The 24612-nt window shown below is 44.8% G+C and overlaps 1 protein-coding gene across 4 annotated transcripts in view; it reads right to left on the bottom strand.

Moving 5' to 3' along the window:
- The window catches only part of utrn (utrophin), a 152916-nt gene that overhangs the window by 2683 nt on the left and 125621 nt on the right, over positions 1-24612 (bottom strand). For all 4 annotated transcript variants that reach the window (XM_068724443.1, XM_068724442.1, XM_068724444.1 and 1 more), the window contains 9 exons: positions 22665-22776; positions 19585-19721; positions 16039-16077; positions 15409-15474; positions 13691-13756; positions 6543-6704; positions 4462-4699; positions 1552-1627; positions 1208-1291 (listed from right to left, as the gene is read on the bottom strand). In XM_068724443.1, the coding sequence (XP_068580544.1) occupies positions 1208-1291; positions 1552-1627; positions 4462-4699; positions 6543-6704; positions 13691-13756; positions 15409-15474; positions 16039-16077; positions 19585-19721; positions 22665-22776 (980 nt within the window). The remainder of the gene's footprint in view (positions 1-1207; positions 1292-1551; positions 1628-4461; positions 4700-6542; positions 6705-13690; positions 13757-15408; positions 15475-16038; positions 16078-19584; positions 19722-22664; positions 22777-24612) is intronic.

Here is a 24612-nt window from a genome sequence, read left to right as displayed (position 1 = left end):
GAGGAAAAAACAAAAGGCAGATGCAGCGCAGCAATATGTGAGGTGGTGACAGAGGACAGAGGAGATAAAAGGATCAACAAAAGCAGAGAGAGGAAGTAAAGGAGACAATTAGAAGGCGGACGATGACTCAAAATGAAACTGTAGATTATATTGATTGCTTCAGGACCGAACCACCGATTCTCTCCGGCCTCAATTTCCTGTTTCTATTTCATTTATTGCTGCAACAACTCCTCGAATGATGATGTCACAGATGTAAGGAGCACTAACACGGATACACAAAATGAACTACTGGATGAACTGTGGACTTCAAACGTGTGAGATGCATCTCACAACAAACACATCTGCAGATTCCAATTGAATATTGATTTAATAATAACATCATAAATGTATATAATAACATAATAGTAGAGAAGATTTAAGCTTAAAAGTGAGACTTTTTTTTAGATTAAATGTTCAGTCCATTAAGTCAGGTAGTGCTGGTCAGCATAACCATAATGTATGCATATCAGGATATGAGACTAGACATCGATTTAGATTTTGGATATGATTATATGGCATAATTGTCTCATCCTGGTTTGTTGGCTCCATTACTGTAAAGGCATGTCATGTCTAGATGTATTATTATTTACGTTACAAACTCTACAATATCATCGCTATATCACTATTGAGGTATTTGGTCAATAATATCTTGATATTTGATTGTCTCCATATTGCCAAGCCTTAAAATTAGGGTCAGCAACTCTTTTGATAAGTGATCAATCATCTCAGCTTTGTTTCAATCAAAAATGAAAAACATTCTCAGCTTCCAGCTTTTCAGTTATGAGGATTTGCTGCTTTATTAACTGAATATCTTTGGGTTTCGGACTGTCGGTAGAGATAAACAGGTGGTTCAAAGGTGGCATGTTGGAGTTTAGGTAATATGCGGTGACAACAAATAGTTTTCTACTACTTTTGACTTTTTATTGACTCATTTAGAGGAAAAAAAATGTATTGCTGTATAAGGAGGGTACAAATCGGCCTCATTCCCATATGTGGTTCGCTCCACGCTATTTTTTCCCCTGCAGGGCACGAAGTATGAACAGTTAAACGGAGTGACATGCACTACTTTTCTGCTGACCAGCGTCCTTGTGGCGAAACACAAATCTGCCTACAGAAGCTGAGAAGACGCGGCGGGGGAGACGAGGAGGAGGAGGAGGAGGAAACTTACGACTGCATGCGGGGAAGGAGTTGTTAATCTGCTCCATTACATCTGCCAGGTCAGAGCTGCTGTGGTGGGAATCCAGCAACTCATCTGAACACACACACACACACACACACACACACACACACACACACACACACACACACACACACACACACACACACACATTGGGTTCAGTTACCACAGACACTCAAAATGGTTCCATAACATATTAAGCGACACGTTTCCGTTTGTGGAGAAACGGCGTAGGAGCTAAAAGCTGCGGCTTCATCCCGTTATTGAACTGCATATCTTCATACATCAAGATCAATGCGAGTGCGTTTGTGTCTCTCTGAGCTCGACTGTCTCACCTGAGTTCTCAGTAAGTGGTCCTCCATCTTGCACGGCTGGAGAGGACACTCCATTTACCCTCGAGTCCATCTCCGGCTGAGAGAGACAGAGGAGAGACGGCAGAAAAAAAGAAAACTCCATTATTATAACGTAATTATTACGCTTGACAACTTCAAAATTAGCTGTGCTTCACAGCGCCAGGCGGAGACAAGGGAGTACCAGAGGGGCGTGCACAAAACCACGTCTCACAAACACGTCTCTGCCATTTCCCCCGACTAGTTCAGCATCAATCACATCATGGGACCCAAAGGACATCTGAATAGCGTTCTTCTAGCTCTTTGCCGTATGCAGAGTTGCTTTATTGAGTGAAACTATAGAGCTTCCTGGACCGCTAAACATTCACGATTTAAATTGAAGTCATGACCGCCCAGCCACAAGATCAAAAAGACATTCCTTCTTGTCCATGTCCATACGTGCTGCGTCCACATCTACAGCAATACAACACGTTTCCTCCGAGGGAGAAGACATGTCTCGCACATCCACAGGTTTCCCGTCCAACACATTTATGAATTCCATCTCAACAGAGGCTGATGTGACAGACGTTAATGCAGCCGCCACAGGTGCTGCCCTAGACCGATCTAGCAATGTTCACATTCACTGTGTTTTGGTCAGGGCCTCGTCTGTGACAGACCTCCTCACTGTTCCTTTGGTTTCTATTACTATTCGCTGTGACTATGGAATACCTGTTGTGCCCCGAGATGTCCCGAGTATCAGTGAAAAGACCACTCGGAGACACGCCGAGGGTTTTCATTCTTTACGATATAAATGAAACTTTCGAGTCACGGGTGATGGTAGAAGTCTGATGAATTTGTCAAACCGATGAAAATATATCACAACGGCAGTAAAAAGAAAAAAAAAGCCCAGCTACTCTGAAAAAACATGAGAAGACAGTATCTCGATCCATCAACTCCAGATTAGGACCGTGTCACCAAAGCGCTGCGGACAGTCGATCAATTGGTGCGAACGCGCTCCGCCGCTTTGATGCACAGAAGAGAAAGCTTGATGTCTGCTGACATTTAAGGCAGACTCCCACACTCCCTTCAGCTTTTCAACTGCAAATCAATGTTGCCTCCCTCCCCTCCTCCTCCTCCTCCTCTTCTTCTCCTCCTCCTCCTCCTTCATCTCCTGGTGCCCCCCGGCGCAAGTAAAGGCTAAAACGTTGGAAACGTCTCTCGAGCGCAGCCGGCGTCTTGAGGCTCGTCTGAGAATAGCTAAGGTCAGGGCTTTGGTCGGCCTTCAGGAGTGGGAATTTAGAGCGTGCCATCAAGCTGGCTGGCTTTATTATTCTGCAGCTTGGCGGTAACGGTTGATGGAGAGACGTGTTGACATATCATCAGGACTCCTGGGACTTAAATGTCAGAAAACAGAAGTTCTTATTTAGTGAATGCAGGTAGTTGTATAATGATGAGTAAGTGGGGATTGTACTTCAGTACAGTTTAAAGTACTTACACTCCACTTAAGCATTGCTACTCTGTGTCAGTTCACAAGTTACTACAGTAAATGTGGGGACGCCTGAGCTAGCGGCTCTTAGCTAACTATGCTAACTATGGCCAAGTGTTAGCATAGTTAGCTAAGAGCCGCTATACTATGTCGTATATTACTCCTTCAATGTCTCAGTAATTATAATCCAATGATACAATACCTGATAATCGTATACTGACAAGGGCCGTTATACTGCTTAACGAGTACTTTTGCTTTTCAGGAGTATTTCTACCAAACATCTAAAGTTTAAAATGGAGGGAAATCTCCAACATGGTGAACGACGGGTGCATCTTATTTCTGTCAAACTGTTAATCTTCATCCATTAAAAAAATCTGCCGAGTCACGTCAGCTGCCGTCCTCGGGCCGTATTTGTTGTGAGTTATTACTGTGCCGCCGCTGCTCCACCGCGACCACAGAGCCAATATTGTTCAATCTGATTTGTTTGTTTGGCTCGAGGACTGTGCATTTCTCACTTTGCACAAACAATCCAACCTCTGTGAGCAATTAGGCCGGGCATAAACACATCTGGACGTTATTGATAGAAGGACTATGGACAAATGCTGGACTCCTGGGTGGAATGGAAATGACATGATTAGGTTCTTATCTCAGCATTGACGAACGGGTTTTCGTATTCACGGGCACAAAAACTATAACTATAAATGTAATGGGTTAGCATGTTTACATACAAATATGTGTGGACTACTGGGGGCAGAAGTTCATATTTATGTTGATTTATTCAAATTACTCTGAAAGAATCCTTGATTTCATTAAAGGCATTTCGTGTCAGCGTTCCACTTCTGAAGTGGGGAGTGAGTGAGTGAATTGTGATTACTGCTCCCCAACAATAGGCCTAATGAAATGAAGGGAAACACAACTTCATGAGGAAAACATCCATTGATTGAACTTACTTTTAAAGAACATCAGCAAGAACATCAGCAACATTAAAATCCCCAGCTAGAATGAAAGTAATCTATTACTGTTGGGGGGAAATGTCACATACTAAAAGCATACTTACAGCTGACAAATGCAACTAACTCGCTTTTATATCGCGTAGTTGTGATTAAGCCGCTTCAGGTTTGAAGTTCTTGTCCATTAGTGAACAGTTTACAACATTTAAGCTGTTTTCTGTCTGCTAAGCACCAAAAGAACGGCCATTCTTTCTGCCAACGGCCTCTTCACAGCTGCAGTTTGAATCCATTTCAAACAAGTCCACTTTGCAGTTGTCAGGGAAAAGTCCACAACGGCGAGAAATAACCCAATCCTGAGGACTCGCTAGCTTTGTAACGTACGAGTCTATGACTGTCTAGACCTCTCTCTCTGTCGTCTCTCAGACATAACCTGTGGCTTCTTGGGGGAAAACGGCCCGACACATCTGCGTAAGTGTTCACCTGGTGCAGTAGCTGTCGAAGGCGGTGGAGCTGGGACTCCAGCTGTTTGTTGTGTTCCTCCAGGATGTGCATGCGGCCCTCCAGCCGGCCCTTGTGTTGTCGCAACAGCTTGGCCTCTGCTAGAAGATCAGCCTCATCGGGATGGGCGAAAGAACCCTCCGAATCCCAGGGGCTTCCAGCGGGGGCCCCTCGCTGGCCGTGCTGCTCCTTCAGCTGCTCGTACTCTTTCTGCAGGCTCCTGGGAAGGTCAAAGAAGTATTCAGATTATCTACAACAATGCAAAAATACAGCATTACAAGTTAAAGTCCTGCATCTGAAATTTGACTTTGGAAAACCTTTGGAAGAATGCTGTTTATTCCTCTTCTGTTGACCCCTTCTTTTCTTTGACAATATATAAAAATATACGACTTATATAAATAAATCATATCCGCACCGTCGCACCAGGAGGCATCATATCTTTGCACAATATTTGCCAAAAAGGATAAAATTCAATAAAGTCCAAGAGCTTATTTCCATTGTGCTCCTACAAACACATCCTTCTCCCCACATCCAGCGCTCAGTGCCGTCGAGTCTGTCGATGTGTACATGTTCTAGCGCTTTACTTGATGAACATGAACATAAGTGTCAGTATGTACATGTATGCGTCTACTGTACAGCACGTTCATGCTCATGCTTCTGTCACTCAACTGCATGTATTTGAATAAATGTACAATACAAAGTATAAACAAGCAAGAATTCCTATGTGCATGCACAGTGTATGCAGTAACTTTCTTATTTTCTATATTATTTCATTATGCTTTTTAAGGGTCTATCTTCTAATATTTTACTAGCTTGTTTAGTAGTAGGACTTGTATTCCTGGGAGTCTTGTATAAATAGATCAGAGGAGCTACGTTCCTGAGGGCGGGGCCTTTGTGTTAATAATAATGTTATTATTACAGATCGTTTCTATGATTTACATATAATGCTGTGCCTTTTTTTTTTTTTTATCGTGCTGCAAATGCTAGCCCTGGACGGCTTTCCCCCCCCTTGTGTGCTAATAAAAATGAAAAGAAAATTATTATTATTATCACTGAAAATCTCCTTTCTGAACCGCCACCACCAAAACACCAGAGTCATGTTTACCTCTGCTTTGTGCTGTCTCAGTGAAATACGATTAGATAGACAAACATAAAGGACCCCCCCCCCCCCCCCCCCCCCCACCACCACCACCACCACCCCCCACCACCACCAAATCTCTGGGTTGACTCCAGCCTCACGCTCTCTCTCAGTGCAGAACCATAAGCTGCTGTGCTTTACTTAAGTTGGCATTCATGAGTCTGGCAGTAAAGCTCTCTCCCCTCCTCCTCACTCTCCCGGAGTGCCCGTCTGTGTGTGTGTGTGTGTGTGTGTGTGTGTGTGTGTGTGTGTGTGTGAGTAATCAGTGTTAAATCACTCCAGTCGAGCCACTGGCTGTGCAAAAAGTAGCACCGCAACAATAGATCGTAGAGCGACTCTGTCTCCAGTCTCCAAGCCATCTCCATTTACTAATCAAAGCGGGGAGGGACTTGGCGTGCAAGACTCGCTGGGGGGGGAGGGGGGGGTACGGGAAGTGTCCGGATGTTTATGTACTGTGCGCCGGAGCGTGACGACGAGCACACGGACCCAAATGACACCGAGAAGCTGTGAGCGGACAAAAACGAAGAAGGTTCCATAAAACAGACACTTCAATACTTTTGATATTGATAACTTCAGATTGAACTTTTACAAAACACGATTTTCGCCCATTTTTAGAAGCATATGTGATACGCTGACCGTGACCGTGGCTAAGTGGAGAGCAGGGCCGCCTTTCAATCAGAGGGTCGGCGGTTCGATCCCCGGCTCCTGCTCTGCTAGTCTCATGTCAATGTGTCCTTGAACAAGACACTTAACCCCAAAATGGCTCCCGTAGCTGCGCCTACGGTCTGTAGAGGGATACTGAATTGTAAGTCGCTTTGGATAAAAAGCGTCTGCTAAATAACCGTAATGTAATGTGATATTTTCCCTATATTTTGGGTCTTAAACGACCTCTTTTGTCTCTGGATTCTTGCTTCCATTGCCTCACCTCTGCTCCTCCTCCAGGCGGGCTATGATCCGCTCCAGCTCTCCTCGTTCCTCCCTCTCCACGGCCTGCAGGATCTGGGCAGGACTCTGGGGCTGACTGCAGGGGGAGCCCTCCCCTCCCAGCGTCTGACAGTACTGCAGGATCAGGGCATGCTCGTCGTCCCTGTGGAGGAGAGTTATGAGAGTCATGTGATGAGCGAGGAGCCGAGACACCTTGTCCCCGTTACTCAGCTCAATTCACCTCCTGTTCACTTGGGGAGGGAGGACTTTGTTTGTTTTTTTTAGCAACGATGTGCAACTGGAAAAAAAGAAAGAAAATGTTTTGCACTTTAAAAGAATTATGATGAAATTCTTATTGCAAATCATTATGTTTGGAAATAACTAGGAATGGATGCTTAGACATTACCATATAGCGCAGTAATGCTCTACTAAATGCGTAACAAAAAGAACATTTGTAACGCCTTCACTTCATAACACCATCGGCTCATTAGGTTTAGTAAGGAGCTACAAATAATCTACGGCAAAAAAAAACAAACAAGCAGATCAATAAAAATCCATTTACTGAGCATTCCAATCTATTTTTTTTTAAGAAGATAAACTTCATTCGGGTTATTTACAGTCCATAATTATATGGATTAAACGTCCGTGTCTACTATTTATAACAGTTAACTGAAATCTATAATGAATTAATATTACTGATTACAGCTGGGGAGAGTCTACAGCGTTTAATTCTCTGTTTTCAAGAGGAAAAAAAACGGAATCTTACCGTCAATACAAATAGAAACAATAGCTTTGAAATAACAAAGAGTGTGCTTGCTGCCATGACATGTAAGATCTTAGGCTAGTGTGGGTCTGCTGGAACACTGACGTGTCAGTCTCTACTATCTGATAATAAGGGAGGGCTGTGTGGAGATGGAGGGAGCAGAGAGGAGAATAAGCCTGGCAGACAGATGGAAAGATATGGAGGGAGAGAAGGAGAAGGAGCTGCTGCTGTGTATCCGTGTGTGTGTGTGTGTGTGTGTGTGTGTGTGTGTGTGTGTGTGTGTGTGTGTGTGTGTGTGTGTGTGTGTGTGCGTACGCGTGGCTGTCACCTTCACTCTGAAACACAACCTGAGCCTTGAAGACTAAAAGCTGACAGTCACACGAGGACAAAACAAAAGACGGCAGACTATTATTTAATAATCCTTTCAATTGCTGGAGTGACTTTAATTTCCAGAGCCAGTTGGACAGCTCCAGATGAGAAAGCCGAGATGTACGGTAACTCAACATGTGGCTGTCTGTCTACTGCCGGCTCCGTTTCACCATGGTTACTCTAGATATCCAGCAGTGCCGAGGCTGTCATTCTACGACGTTAACATCCTGCTGTTATGTAATATTAAAATCAATGCATCCGACATATGGTCTGCTAGCACTTATAGCTTATACTATAGATAGAAAATAAAGTGTTACAACGTGAGATGTGTCTGCAGCTTTGGCCGTTGATTCTGTTGGTTATGACGACATGTTACTCACTGTAGCATAAATGACAGAAAACACGATAAACTAACCAACAATTTGATCAGATGATCAAAAAGATTTAATAGATAATTGAGAATTATTACATTTTGACGGAGCGCCTATATTTTAACCGGCGCAGCTTTTCCAGCCTTTACGGCACTCGGTCAGTGGTCCAGGAAACAAACCGACCAATTACATGCTTTGTAAATCACATCACGTGATGCAGCTCAGTCAATCAAATATGGGTATTCTGACAAGTTTCCTACCTCGAGTGAGTAATGTACACACACGGGGCCGAGAGAGGAAAGAGAACGAGGAGTAGGAGGATAATTACGTGAGTCAGAGAAGTTGTTTCACATGACGTTCTCCAAAGAGAGAGAAGTGGTCAGAGAGACCAGAGACCAGAGAGACCAGAGTCTATAACCAACAATGAACAGACTCTTATAGGTTCATTCTTCCCACGGACAGTTTAAAACCAGTGTGTCTCATATGTTCAGAGACTGTGACGATTATTAAGAGGAAATGGTGCATAGTTACAAAATCATTTCACGTCAGGTTGATAGCAGACCACCTTAAAGTGTCACACAGAGAGAACCAGGACATTCTGATGTAGCATTTCAAAATAAAAGCCCTTCAGAATCGCATGCATGAGCTAACTTCAAATCATAAATTGTCTCATGTATATATGGTTAGATATTATTGTAATATTCCGGACCTTTGCACAAGGAGATTTTCTCAATCTGGACCTTTTGGAATGTTAATTGAATACCCCAGTATTCAATAGATACTGTATTTCATTGTACCTAAACCAAACGGCAGGTCGTTTGGACTTCCTTTACATCCCTAACAGTCGTGACTAGTCAGCCGCTTCAATGACAGAACGCCGCATTGACCTCTGTGAGTGCTGTAACGGTGCTGTGCTTAAAGTCACACCTCAATCAGTGACGTCCAGGCAGGAACTCCTGGCACCTTGTAGAATAAGCAGTGACTCGCTATGAACTCGGTTCACAGACTCTTATCGAGGCCAGACCATAAGCGAGTGCATAATCCCCGGCCATAATGAGCGAGTTAATCAACTACGCTCCGGAGAGCAAAGCTGGCAAACTGAAATGTCTCCGCTTTTCGCTCAAGACACCCTTGAATTTCACCAAAGGAGACAATCGATGAGCATTCAGAACATATTCTGAATGCTATTATCACCGCATGTGTACCAGAGGTTAGGAACAGGATGCTTTTTCCTTTCTCAGAGATGACAGTAATTATACTATTTCGGACAGATATATGAAAAGGTACGCAGAACGAGGCTTTCACCTCTATTCGCATAAAAGGAACAATATGCAGAGCCGGTAGCCGTCCGTCATCCGGCCTAAGCTCCCCGTGTGATTTGAAGCGAACGTTTAGAGAGTTCTTTTCTTTTTGGAACAGGATTTGTGTCAAGTTCAACCTTTTCATGGAGTTTACGCGTTCGAACCGATGAAAGAGACATGAATTACACTTTCTATACTCTCAATTAAAGAACATTTCATTCCACTGCTTCTTTATCTCATGTAGCCAGTAGGTCTTCCTTGCCTTCTTTTTATACAGTTTTTTCCAATGCAGTCTTTTCATGACTTTAATACTACGCATGCACACACAGTATATAAGCAGTCATTCATTAATTCCACTGTCGGGGAGAGTGAAGCCATGCTGAGACTGCCACGTTACTGATAAATGACAGAGAGAAAGCTGACAGGATGTCAAATTTCCCTCTGCAGCAACATGCAATAAACCAACACACACACATACACACACACACACACACACATTTGAAATATGGGTATGCTGTAACAAGGGAGACAGGGACGATAAAGAAAGGCCTAGTTCTCTGCGGAGGAACTTGACCATTGGTGGCATTATGGTCTGCCGGGGACCGGGGTCCTGCACAAAACCGAGCGGCCAATTAGTCAGGCCCCCGGCAACGGGAAGCTGCAGCGGGACATTATGGCTGGCAGCGGGAGCCCAGAGGAGAGCAGGAAGAGGATCATTACGTGTGGAGATGGGCACTACGGGAAGCAGAGCTGGCTCACAGACCACCTGCTCTGGAATACTGGGAGAAAGAGGAAGCGCAGTGAAAGCACAGAATAATAGCGATGAACGCAGAGGATATTAGCTACGCTGTGAATCGTGAATATGTGGTGCTTGGTGAGCTCGGCTCTTTACTTTACCAGACTGATCTGTTCGATGACAGCAGTACCCGGGCCTGATGCCTCGCTGAACAGCACAAGCAACTGCCAAGACTGAGCTCAGAGAGAAATTATGAGAGGTAAAGACGAGTCGTGAGTTTAAATCTCCCTCCCTGTGGGACTTCCACATGTGGGGAATGATCACAGTGAAGTCCAGGTGTATTGTTCATGTTGCAGGGCTTCAAAAAAAAAAACCTCTGTTTACCTCTGTGCCTAGTGTTCAATCTGAAGGTTCCCTGGGCCCCAAAGGTAAAAACACGAGTAGACCACAACTAAAAGTGATGAAAGGCAGGGACGAAAAAAAGGGTATGATGAAAGGAGGTTTCAAAAAGAATAGGGCTGGAGAAATTAAAGGGAGAAGGACGGAAATAAAAGGGCAAAATATCAAAAGACAAGAAAAAAAAAAAGGGGACAACACAGGGGGAAAGACTGGAGAGCGAGAGATAACCAAACAAAGAAGCAAAGTGGGGAGTCTGGTTCCTCTGTGACGTCCCGAGGCCTCGATGACAGCACTGTGCTTTGGCTGGAGGTCAGAGAAAACGGGCAACATAACTAATTAAGGATTCCCTTTTAGATAAAAGCAATACAGGACAAAAAAATTACACAAGCACTGAAACCACTAGCGAGCGCACGCATGCACACACACACACACACACACACACACACACACACACACACACACACACACACACACTTTATCTCTAGAGCTTTCTCACATACGCACACACATACTAATTATTGATATCACTGCACAGCTGGCAGCGAGTCCAAATCAGTGTTTGCCGGCTTTGAGCGATCAGAAAATACAAGCCAAAAGCCAAACATGCATGTAATTGGCAAATGCAGTCATCCATGTTCCACTATGCATGTTTTAATAAGCTCAAACACCGCCAAGAAGGAACCCTCTACAAGCACCGAGATCATTTACGTGCGTGTGTGTGTGTGTGTGTGTGTGTGTGTGTGTGTGTGTGTGTGTGTGTGTGTGTAGACGGAGCGGTGTAACAGACAAAGAGGCTTGGGTGAAATCAGCTGTAGGCGGAAAAGAATAAATCTTAGAAAAAGAGAGGGAAAGACAATCAGCCACTCCAAACCGAAGGAAGGCCTCATGGCTGAGGAGTGTGACAACACGATGTAAAGCCTGCTCTTCTGACAAGAGACGGGGCTGAGTGGCCTGTTTTACTTCAGTGGCATCTATGAAGCACAAAAATGCTATTTTTACAAGTTACCTTTTCCTCATAAGTAGCGCCTGACGGACATGTCGCTGCATAAAAACAGAGTCGGATTCTGGCCCTTTAAAGACAGCTCACCCTTCATTCACCACTACTGTGAATGACATTTTACTGCAGCACAGCAACATTTTAGTGAGCAAACTTATTACACAGCAGACTTGCAAATAGCTTGAATGTAAATTAGCCTTTTTTTTTATTATTCATTGGAAACTAAGCGCGCTATAATGATGATTTTAACAAGTACCGATGGTCATTCAGGAGATCTCAACATTATTTAAGTCTCTGTTAAAATGAAGTACAGGACTCCATTCCAAAATGTCCCCTTCTCTTGGTGCATTGCCAGTCGCATCTTCACTTACATTGTGTCTGTTTTGCAGTAAAGCCGAATGCAGATGTTACAGAAACCACACCGACGTGAAAGCAGAAAAACTATGATTATGTTCTAAATGTGCCCTGGTGGGTGTTTTTTTCCCCCCTCTGCTGTTAAAGCCATTAGCCTTCATCAAACCATCGTCTCCCTCACATCGTTAGCGCTCCACACACACACACACACACACACACACACACACACACACGTCAGTGTTGTTTCAGAGCTGGCAAAGATAATGGCTTCTCCTCTTAAATAAGAGCACAAAGCACAAAAAGGAGCGTGGGGGGGGGGGGGGGTAATGTGTTCGTCCCGCGTTACGAAAGCTCCGAGGGCAAAATAAATCCAGCTTCTCGAGCTCACCGGCACATTTTGTCTCCCCATTGCTCCGCCGTCGTATTGATCTTTTGTGGGTCTTCAATCGAACGCTTGCGTTTCTAAAACTATTCTACGCGGCAAGGTTGGAGGAAGGCGGAGCATGATGGTGGTCCAACATGATGCAGGCACATCAGCAGGGGACGCAGCCCAGGACAGGAGGAAGCTGAATGCTTCGTTTCATCTTCACTCAAGACTCTCAAAGGTGTTAACCGTCCTCCCGTGTGTTATACTCCTGTTTATAGAAATGCTCCATTGCAAAATCCCCAAACTTGTTTTTCCTTTCCTCTACATGCCAAACGGGGAATCGCTTCTCTCTCCAGGTGCACGCTTTACGACACGTTTGAAAACACGTCTGTGTAAAAACATTGGGCTTCTGCGCCCTCTTCGCATCTGTTACATTTTCATGCATAAATTAATTTCACACATGGCTCATTTCCAAAAGTACGATGATGATCTATGATCTGGGAAAATCTTGTGATCTACAAGTGTCTTTATCAAAGCAGGCTATCAGAACGGAAAGTTATTCCCTGCGCAGACAAGAACAGAGTGAAAAGAGTGTGTGTGTGTGTGTGTGTGTGTGTGTGTGCGTGCGTGCGTGCGTGCGTGTGTGTGTGTGTGTGCGTGTGTGTGTGTGCGTGTGTTTTAGTTTGAACAAGTGTGGCCATGAGCTCAAAGGGCGTTTGAACCTCAAGAGCTCATTCCGCTGATTTGGATCTCACTTAGGAAAAGGGAAAAAATACGCCCTTCAACTGGAATGGCTTGCAGAAGACATACACTTCTTCACACACACACACACACACACACACACACACACACACACACACACACACACACACACACACACACACACACACACATCAGAAACTTCAGACTTCATGCACCTCATCAGCTCCCCCCCCCCCCTCTTTTTTTTGTGATTTCTTCTTTGCCATGTCCTCATCTCCTTTGATCAGAGATAACTGATCGTTATCAGAGATCCTGAAACCAATCACTCTCACTTTTCTTTGTTGGCACTCTAATCCATTACGTTCCTACTCCAGCCCTGTCCTTCCCCGCTGAACTCAACCACATCCCATTGTCTTCTTCCCCCTCAATCCACATTCCTCCTGCTCTCTCAAAAATATCCTCATTTCTCACCCACACTCTCTCGTGATTGTTTTTCAGCAACGCGGGAAGACACCTTGTTACTTCTTCGGCTGGTTGTAATACACTGAAAGAGGGGGAGGCGAGATTTTGGGGCTGATGGGTGAACAGTGCACAGGAAGAAGTCTTAGAGTTGTAATGAAAACATTTTGATTCTTCCATCAAAACTTGTTGTTGTTGGAAAGCATCAATCATCTGGAGGACGATTTTCTGATAATATGAACATGACGAAAATGCACGAATGTGAACAGCATTCAGAAGGAAAACGTGGAAACAAAACGCAGCATTTTAGCAGCGACCAGCGGTGACTTACATGCTGCCCGTGGCTGAGCTGCTGTCTGTGGGCAGGGAGCCGTTGGAGCGCTCCATCTGGGCCAACCTGGGAAAAGAAACCGTCGTCAGGGGTTGACACTTAAATCACCAGGTTACAACTGAGACATTTCAGCGCTGTCATCATCCCATCAAAATGCAGAGCACCGATGTCAACGCATGAGGAGCTCAACACCGCAGCGGCACACAGTCGTCTCGATGACGAACGACCAAATACATCTCTGTGGTCTCGTATGTGTGTGCACAATCATATATTTTGTGAGTGTGTGTATGTCTTCTGGTCATATATTCAGACAAAGCTGCGATGCTAATGAGGCCGGTTCCTCAGATCTCAGCCTGCATCCGCACCCTAAACTTGAGGATGAAATTGAACCGTGGTAGAATATGCACGGAGGGAGATATCTAAAGTTATTACACCGCCGGTGAAACCTCATCACTGTGTGCATTTCTCCGTGCAAATCTATAAGCTACGCTATAATCTACAATGTCAGCGTCTATATTTCAGTTAAAACTGTAATTCACAAGGCTCACGTCTGTGTCGCCGCTGATAAAACAATGCAAGCGGAGAACGCCGAGCGGAGGTTAACGGCGCGTGACCAATGAAAGGTTACAGGCCAGACGGAGCAGCGCTGCATCAGAATGGACGCCGTGATGGACGCCCGGGTTCTGCTCTGAAAAACCCTCGTTCCCTTTAGAGAAGATGCATTTTGGACGGATTAGAGGTTCATTCAAGGGGCAAGATGGGATCTGTGATACTTTGGGATCTTAATATTCACTTATCTTAATATCAGACATGACAGGTTTTCCGTCTCAGCGCAGCAACACATCAGTTTGGTGATGATTAACTGCAGATCACACGCTGTGTACATGAATGGCATGAATACAAGTCGCTCAGTCCACTCGCCATAACCCACTGCCCTCGAGCTTCATATAATATCTGGAGATGCAGTGTTTCCCACTGTGTGTGCATTAAAAAGCTCGGGCTGACATTAACGGTCCCATATTTAAAGTTACACTTAAACATTTTGTGGAGCGTTCCTGTGTACGGGTTCCTGGCCATGACAGAAATAGAAATATTGTTCAGTTGTTCCGGCGCTGTCAGAGGGGAGGGAAACTGGAGGATATATCTTTTTGCTTCTCTCTCCTTCCTTCTGTCCCCGGCAATAAAGCCAGTTTATATTCCCCAAAAGGATTCTTTGATAAATGCTAGAATGTAGATAGACAGATGGAACGGGCTTCGTTTGCGATTCTGATCTAAAACTTGAAAGTGTAAAGAGAATAAATAGCAAACATCTCCTCAAGAAGCTCAGTAAAGACATCCAACATCATTTGGATTTGTATGATTGTCAAAGGGTAAACAACAATTATTGAAATCCTTAAACCATTGTACTACATGTGCTTCTTATGAGGTTTGGGGTTTTCATTTGATTTTTTTTTACCCTTTTCCAATGCATAATATAGTACATTCTATTCTAAATGCCATTGTTCATCACTTCCATTGAAAGCAAGTGCTAAAAAAAAAAGAAAGTAGTTTTTACCACACACTCTAAAGTTGCAAGGCCCTTTAAAAATGAATGTCTGATTCCATAATGAAGCGTTTTGTAAATGTGCTACAGTTAAATGCAGTTCGCCGGTCTTGTGTACGCGTGGGTTGTGGCATCTGAGATGACGAGGTGATGATTGGGGAAATGCAATGCCTACCTGCTGGCATACTGCTCTATCCGGGAGTGGGTGTCATCATGAGAGAGCTGAGGTGACTGGGACAGCCTGGAAATGAATGGGATGATGGAGATGAATGAGATTCTGCATGCTCACACAACCTCATTAACGCACAGAAATTCACAGGCGCATGCACACACACACACACACACACACACACACACACACACACACACACACACACACACACACACACACACGCACACACAACCTAATGGGCCTTCACAACATCACCTAGAAAACAAATCTGATGGTCCTAGAGAGAGAAATAGGAGAGCGGGATGATCTACGGAGCGGCTGGATGGTTTCTGACAGCCGCTGCTGGGATGAGAAACCAAATTCTAGTTGGATGCTTTAGAGGAGGGTAGGTGACGGCGAGGAGAAAGTGGGTGAGTTTTTCAGTCGCATGTTCAACCAGTGGATCAGGCAGGCGAGTAGGCAGGCAGGCAACATGCAGTGCAGTCATGGCTTAGTTGGATTGAGGACTTATAGGGGGGGAGGGGAGGGGGAAGGGGGAGGTGAGTGAGGAGAGAAGGGAGCAAAGGAGGCGTCATTAAAAAAGGCATTCCGGTCTGGAGACGAGGTGTTGTTGCTGGTGGCGTAGATACTCACTCATACTGCTCCGGACACATGCTGATGAGGGTGACGGGACTGTAAGAGAGTCGGAGGGAGGGAGGGAGGGAGGGAGGGAGGGAAGGAGGGGAGGGGGAGTTTAGGTACCACACAACATTTCAAGGTCCAAAACACAGCAGGCGGAGGAAGAAGTGGAAGGAAACGTCTGTCCAACATCTGAGCGGCTGGACTCCACACGGAGCGAATACATGTTAAACAGTCACTGATATACACACCACATGTGGTTATGATTCCCCCCCCCCCCGCATCAAAGTAGACTTGTGACAGGAAATGTGTTGACTGATCTGTCAGGTCTGAAAGGGTAAAGATGTCAGCACACGGTAAATGACCCAGGTCGTGCGTGTGAAAGATTCACATATATTTCATTTGAATGTTGTTTTTTTTTCCCAGAATGCCTGCTGCATACAGGATGATATGGCGCATAATTTCTTCCCCTTTCCTCAATTATTTCCAGCAGGATTTACAGAAATAACATGCCAGCAAAAAAAAACCATACAGAACCTATTCTGAAGTTAATCTGCACGCATATGTTATTCTATAAAAAGATGTGTTCGGTGCAGAAGAACTCAGTAAATGCTGTTAATTAAGAGATTTTGGGAACAAAATGTGACAAACCGGGATGCTAGAGGCATGTGTCTTGAAGTCTTTTCAAGGTTCCCGGTCCATGATAATTGCAGCTATTCTTAGAGATGCAGATCGTAACTTTTATTTACTCTCTTATCTCAAGAATACAAAGAAATGGATCTTTGGTAGAAACCGGTAAGATAAGGTGGAGGTTGACGTTCTTTTGTTCCCACATTAAAGCCGGGGGGGGGGGGCTTTAGATGGAGACTTCTGTCTCGGTGGTTGTGCTTCTCACAGCGGGGCAGCCGGTGTAGTCACACTTCTGTAGCTGCGAGGCGAATTTGAAAGTGTAGCCGGGGATTCAGACGGGAAAGAGAGAAACAAAAACTCAGATCGGGGTCGGCAGGGCAGACTGAGCTAACTATTCAGAGCCTGTGGTGCAGCATTCTTCACGCGCCCCCACCAACAGTCGCTGCTAGAGGGAAAAGTCAATGTGCTCATTTTGCTTTTCAGGAAAGAGTGATTTTCATCTTTGCCAAAAAAAAAAAAAAAAATGAATCGCTTTTGTAGAGTTTAGATGGTTTTCCTTTCACCCAAATGTGTCTGACCCGCATTAAAGACGACACAACCTTCAGATGGATACACTTGAACAGACAGTTGTAGTGAAGGCAGAAACACGAGCTGCTGTAACAGAGAGGGAGAGGAGGAAGTGGAAATGAAGCATGAGAAGAAAAACAAAGCGAGAGAGGGAAAGAGAGGGAGGGGAGGGAGGGGAGGAACCACGTCAGCAGAGACCTTGGGAGTATTCGGGGGCCTGACAAATGTGGCTGCTGTGAAGGCTGGGTTGTTATCAACAGGTGTGTTGAAGTACAATAAGAGGGAGCAGAACAGAGCCCTGCTCACATCGCTCTTCCACTGGCATCGAGGGAAAAGTCCGACGAGCTAAAGGCCTCGTTTACTTATGTGGATCATATAGAGGCGTTCAAACGAAGCTGAGACCGTTTGATAACCAGCTCAAAGTCCCTCAGGGTAACTTTAAGGACACTTAGACCTGCTGTTTGTCATCTCTTTACCTGTTTGTGTAAATCCCCATTCAAACCCATTAACCCCCGCGAGGCCCAGTGCAGCAGAGCCTCATCTACTCGATCAGGTTATGCAAGGTAACAACAACGAGGAATCATCACTGAGTGGGAAAACTATTAGAGCGGTGCTTTCACATTATCAAGCATCGCTGTGACGAATTCAAAATCCCATCTGCCCTGAAAAGAAGCAAAGGTAGAAAGTGGGAGGTGAGAGTGTAGGCGGTGAAGAAACAAGAGAGGTGGAATTAAAAAAAAAAAAAAGAGGAACGATACCAAAGTGGAAAAAGAAAAAGACAGCGAGTGAGCGCATTGGATTTTCTCTCCTGCTGCCTGTTAAGACCAATGGAGACAGTAACATCGTTTTCTTATAACATTGTTCAAAATTTGTACACAGCAAGAGAAACTGGAAGAGTCTCCTTTAAATCGTTAGTGGTGATATTTAGGATGACGCTAGTAGTAGGTTTTCTTTAATTTGACTGATTGATCAGATTTGTATGAGACACAAATAAATAAAGACAAAATAAATAAATATCTTCATTTCAACAAACATGAAAGCATTATGTTTAACCAATCTGTGTACTCCCTGCATTCTAAGCAGGGACCCTGCTCCAATTACAGAAATATCAATCTAGGTCACATTTTCATTTTAGTGACATGGAGATGGCCAAAGCCAATCAAGTGGGATGATATGAGTCACTGATCCTATGTTTGAGCCACATCTCATAGACAACCCAACAGCAGAAAATAGCACATCCAGCCTTATTTCAACACACAGAGCTTCTCATTGTGCACTCAGGCCTGTGGCTACATGTGGAAACCGCACAGTTCACAGGAGAGGAGCTCATCCAGGACGAGAGATGGGAAAATGATGACCGTGATGAAATGGTCTTAAATGTCTTAAGTCTCCATTCCCTTCTGCTGTATTTGGAAAAAAGATCCTTGCGTCTCGCCGCAATTCCTCCACCTTTTAGAGGCATTTATCAAGTAGGCTATCTCTGCAGGAGTCATTTTTCAGAGAGGAAGGGAAGTGAGAATAGAGCAAGGTGGGAGGTGAGGGGGAGGGACGGGCGAGGATGGGAGGCATGAAAGAGGGAGTGCAATCCATCTGAGGAGTGACCGTGTGCAACCGGACGTCGAGGAGAGTCTATCTCGACTGAACAGATGAGTCACTGCGAACGCACGCATACACACCTTTAATAAGGCTTTCTGGTGCTAACAAGACGCAAAGCTACGTCGTTGAAAAGTACGAGAGAGCGAGCGGGAAATGTGTGACGGGCAGAGAAAAAAAAAAGAAACAATAAATAGATTGATGGATAAAATGTAGGAGAAAAAAACAACACCAAAACACGTTGAAAAGAGTCTGGGAGCACACGGAGAGAGGGCCACAACTCAGAGAAACAGTCCGTGTGGAGGACGAGGAGCCCGCCTGAGGAGTCTGCATAATGTGGGCCGAGCTAAATGTCTCTCCGGGGGGATTTGAGGCTGGCAGGAGCAGGGACATAAATCAGACGCAGGAGCAGGTGGAGCAGGTGCTGCAGAAAGAAGATCTACAGCGGAGCGGCGGCACCGAGTAATGACTGGACCGACAGGTAAATAAACACATAAACTGAGTGGTGAATTAACACTGCCCACATACCGTAGCACTGGTGTGTGTGTATGTGTGTGTGTGTGTGTATGTGTGTGTGTGTGTGTCTCATAACCTGTGACCTGTAGGAACTTTGTTTTGAAAGAAGACGCAAGAAGATGCATGTAAATAGGTGCAGAAGTCAAAGACAACATCCCCTGTTGAACGGCATTGTGACACATGATCGAAACAAAGAGGATTCCGTTTCAGTCAATCTGTAAATGATACTAATGTTCACATTCGAGTGTTACTTACGTCTCCATGTTGTCGCCCTCCAGAACCGTCTGGACCGGCAGGTAACCGAGCCGAGGATGTTTGGCGAAGTACTTCTTCGATCGGAATTTGTTCTTCAGCACTTTGGTGAAATCACGCATGTCCTCACCTGAAGTCGTCTGCAGCAGGAGAGAGAGAGAGAGAGAGAGAGAGAGAAAGCGTATGTTATTCAGCAGTGTGTGTGTGTGTGTGTGTGTGTGTGTGTGTGTGTGTGTGTGTGTGTGTGTGTGTGTGTGTGTGTGTGTTGTGTGCATTTCCACAGTCTCTTGTGCGCACATCTGCAGCATATGCATTTGTGTGGAAAGAGAATGCGTTTCGTTAATTAGATACTTAGCAAAGGTGTTTCCTCCTGCAGAAGCAGTTTCTGCCTCGCAAGCAAACAACAAATTACCACAACGGTGTGACCGGAGGGGGAGAAAATCCCCTCGCAGAGGATTCAGACAACAAACATACACGCACAATGTACAACTCCCACACTGGACAGATGGGAGCAAATGAACAGGCTCTATTGAGCTCATTTGGCTTATTAACTAATCCACGCAATTTAAGACGGTAGCTTGAGCAAACCAACAGCCATTACCGAACAATTAAACTAAAGCTGGAGGAGAAGTTGTGGAAGTTTTAATGTGAGTGTGCGTTTCTGCTTCTCCTGTGGTTTAACAGGGTTTATTTTCTGTTTAAGATTCAGTTTTTTTGGGCCTTTTTTAGAGTGACAATGTGGATATAGACAGGAAGCAATGAGGGGAGAGAGAGGAAATGGGGATTGCCCCAATTTGGTTGCCTAACTAGAGACACCGGCCACAGTCCAAGCCAGACAGCATCTCCACTTAGGAAAGGTAAAAACATTGAAATTACAGTAATCAATACAGCACAGCACCACATTTAGTTTCTTCAGCACTGAAAAGTCCCGTTGGAACTATAAAAATGTCACTGCCATAAAAACAAAAACCTAATAAAAAAAAATAAAAAAAGCAATACTGTGGCCATAAAGTCCACAGTACGAGAATAAAGAGAAGGAATCTTATTAGACTCACAAACGCTGCTATCACTCCTTAAATCTCTGCAAAATCTGTGCTTTTGAAGAACCATTATTCAATAAGGACTCGATATTTTCAAAGTTGTATAACTGAAACACAATTTGGTTTGAGTATAGCGAGAAGTGATAATATAATTCCATCTGATGCTGATTATTTTCAGAGGAAAACAAAGAGAAACAAACAAAAACTTCAAGCTTCATTTGATTTGAACAGGTGTTGTAGATTTGGGTCTTGGATACATCCAACACTTTTGAACTGCTAGATGCGGGTGGGTTTCCTACGACTCCATAGTATCCTGCAGTTCAATAAAGCTCTGTTAATTAACAGCAACATGATATCAGAGCTTTTCAAGTGAAAGCTTCTTCAAGGTTCTTCTTGCGTTTGTTCCAGTATTCATCTCACTGTATGCTTTAAGGTCAGTTTGAGTGGAAATAGGCTGATGAACCCGTCGTAGATGTTAGCAAGCTGTCCTCCAGGATGTGCTCGTGTTTGGCTCCATGTGATGCTCCCTCTATCCTCGTTTGGGCCGAAAAGCCCGCGGACAGGATGCTGCTGTCACAGCCAGTCTTCCAAAGCGGTGATGAGGATGAGTTGTGAGTGACCGCTTCCTGCCAGATGCAGAGCTCAACATTATGGCCGATGAGTTCAAAATATGAATTGAATCACTGCTTCAAATATTTAGTCTTTTGCTCTCAGTCTAATCACAGAACTTTGAGCAGTCTGCTGTCATGAGTGGGTCAAGATGAAGAATTCATATCATTTGGATTAACCTTAACTGTAATTTAGGGTTATTACTATTGAGAATAACCGACATCCAATCCAGCTGTCTGAGTCCGTATCGGACTTTGATTTCAAGAAGTGACGTAAAAGGATTCGCATTGATATTGTTGCCTTTCTAGTCTTCCAACCACTCAAAGCGCCTCACATTACACGTCAACATTCACCCATTCATCGACATGAATGAACGCAGACCGGAGCAGCCGGGCATCGAACCGTCCTTCCTCCAGCTACCGGACTCCCCGCTCCCCCTCCTGAGCCACAGTGGAACACGTTGAACCCTCTGAAGTCACACTTTATTTCCTCCTTTCTGATGAAGCAGCCGAACAGTAAACTCAGAGTGATTAATGTCCCCTATGGCTGCGTAATAATCTTTAACCACCATTTAAAGTGTTTGTTGTTCCAGCACAGATAAAGTTTTTTTCAAAGTCGTGGCAGGCAGCTGCCGGGCATCTTAACTCAGGGAAGAGTGATCACTGCTCCCTGCAGCTACTCTCCAACAGTCAATATCCATCCCATTTGCAAAATTGAAAAAGCAAATTAAAAGACAGAAATGAGAAACGTCTCCACTCGAGTCACTCAAGATTTGACGTTAAGCAATATTGAAACGAGTTGGCCCACAAGCGCAAGTCCTAATTGAGAACGAGGGCAATGTTCAATTTCGCCAAAGGCTCCCCCTTTTCTAATATTCTTCTCTCTGCGTAGTAGTAAAGTGAAATATTGCTTTCTGGCAGAAATCATAAAAGAAGACCTCAGAGAGCCACAAGCATTTCTACCATTTGTTCATGAAAATGAAAATGAAGCCAGAGGTCTGTCCGGAGCGTCGGTCGTCGAACAGGTTGGAGAAATCAAGCGCATGGGGAAGTAAGACGAAGAGGCAAGTGGCAGCGAGGGAAGTCAACTGTATATGAAACACCTGAACAACAACGCTATGAGGCCAAGTGGGTTTCTGAGACTCAACCCCATTTGGACCTCAGAGTACGATCAACTTGATTGGCCGATGCATTACGCCAAATGACTTTGCATTGCGACAAAAGTTGAGCGAGGCGAAACTCTTGTGCAGGAAGACCAGAGCCCTCTGAGCGAAATCAAAACAACGGCTCGTGTTCAGCGCGACGCAAGACATTAATATGGAAAAAAACCTTCCAAACGGATGAGTGAAGAGCGCGAGCGAGTGGAAGCGAGAGACGCTGTGCGAGATGAGCGACGCGGTGCGTCCTTGTGTCTGTGCGTGTGTTGCTCCCTCACCGGTGTGCAGTACTCCACCATGGGGTAGTTGAGTTTGTGGCCCTTGGCGGTGCGCCCAGAAAAGAAGCAGCTCTGACACACGTCGTAGTTGAAATGCTTCAGACTGCGATACCTGTGGAGATAAAGAGAGAGAGGGAGAGAGAGAGAGAGAGAGAGAGAGAGAGAGAGAGAGAGAGAGAGAGAGAGAGAGAGAGAGAGAGAGAGAGAGAGAGAGAGGAAGTCAAAAGTGAGATAAGTTGAGAAGTTGCGAGGGTAGATGTAGCTTGTGTAAGACGTAAGGTTGTGTGTGAGCACATACGCAGCAACACAACGCGATTCATCTCCAGGCTACACCGATACGCTGTGTCTGTCACGCAGTCCTCCACATGCACACCCTTCCTCAATGCGCTGACAGTGGGACGGACAGTTGGATTTCCACCAAAACAACAACGACGACGACGACGACGACGTGACAACAGCCCGTCAGGATGTGGTTCTCAGCAGCAGCCGTAGCCAGAAGGCCATTTAACAGCTCAATTGAGACGGGACCCATTCATTGGTAACAGCTTAAGTCTTTTATCTTTCCCCCTTCTCCAGCTCCCCCAAGGTTAGCCGAGTGATGAGCTACGAGAGGCTGCCATATATCAAAGGGACGCAACGGCGGACGCAACGGCGCACGCGACAGCGGCGAGTCAAAAAAGCGCCATTACGCACCGACATGTAGCATATTACTGTGAAGAGGGGGCGTTAATTCACCTTCACGGGCCGGATTTGCTGAGACGGCCCTTAATTCACGAGTATATCCACTAACAGATTTGGTTAATGATTGACCCTGTACTGTCTGGCCTCGTTAGGGGGACATCCTCTCGTTAAAAACAGCTTGTTATTAGGATCCTTTATGTCTGTCTGTGTGATCAATCCAAGCAGTGTTTGAAGCAGGAACAAAGGAATTAGATTAAGGGCATCAACACCAAACAATAGCACTGATACAACTGACTCAGGTTGGTGAGACATAGAGTGTGTTGGGAATCACTGGTTTAAACAATGGCAATAAAATGAGAAGACGAAAAATCGAGATTAAAAGTGAGGAATAAAACTGCTTCAAAAAATAAAAAGGTCAACATCCCAATTTTAAATGATCACTCTCACAAACGATCATATTAAAAACACCATGAAGGTCTTTTGTCTCACTGACATTTAGTACGAGAAGCAATTACATTTGAATGATTGTTGGCAGCATTGTTCAGGACCAGTGTGCCTGAACAGGGAACATGTTGGTGCATGTTGAACGTGGCTCTCGGCTTGTTAACGATGAGTTGACATTCATCAAACGTTAACATATCTGCTGACATGTCACCCTGCTCGCGTTTCTGGGATGATCCCATGTACCGTGCTACTTTGAAAACTACTGCTACTTGCAAAGGGGAAAAAAAAAAAAGAAAAAAAAAAAAATGAAATCTACAAAAACGCCTGCTGTGCATTTTTTTCCTTCCTCTCCGTCGCTCCCTCTCATCGATCAATGACAGAAGTTGGCAGACGTGTGCTTCATCAAATGTCTGACTGTATTTCTCTTTTTGCTGGCAAAGCATGGAATCTGAACGGGACAATACAGCAAACCCAACTTCACTTGGCATAGTGTTACACATATCTCCAGCCACTTGAAAAAAAAAAAAAAAAGAAAAAGCTGTTCCCCCGCACAACCGGTCAGAGCGAAGCAGAATAGTCAATGATAAATTGACTACAGCTGTTGAACAGCAACGCACATCTTTCGTTTACCTGTTGTTACTGTATGCCTTCAAGATACGATCGGGAACCCGCTGACACAAAGGCATCTGTGTGTGTGTGTGTGTGTGTGTGTGTGTGTGTGTGTGTGTGTGTGTGTGTGTGTGTGTGTGTGTGTGTGTAAATCCTGCACAGTATCAGAGGGTGGTCTATTATGGATTATCGCCAGCCAATCAGCTCTCTGTGA

The sequence above is a fragment of the Cebidichthys violaceus genome, unplaced genomic scaffold (assembly GCF_023349555.1).
Source record: "Cebidichthys violaceus isolate CVI_PGR_0920_01 unplaced genomic scaffold, fCebVio1.0.p SCAF_31, whole genome shotgun sequence".
Taxonomy (NCBI): domain Eukaryota; kingdom Metazoa; phylum Chordata; class Actinopteri; order Perciformes; family Stichaeidae; genus Cebidichthys; species Cebidichthys violaceus.
The sequence above is the reverse complement of the archived record's forward strand: the minus strand, read 5'-3'. Positions and strand labels throughout refer to the sequence as shown.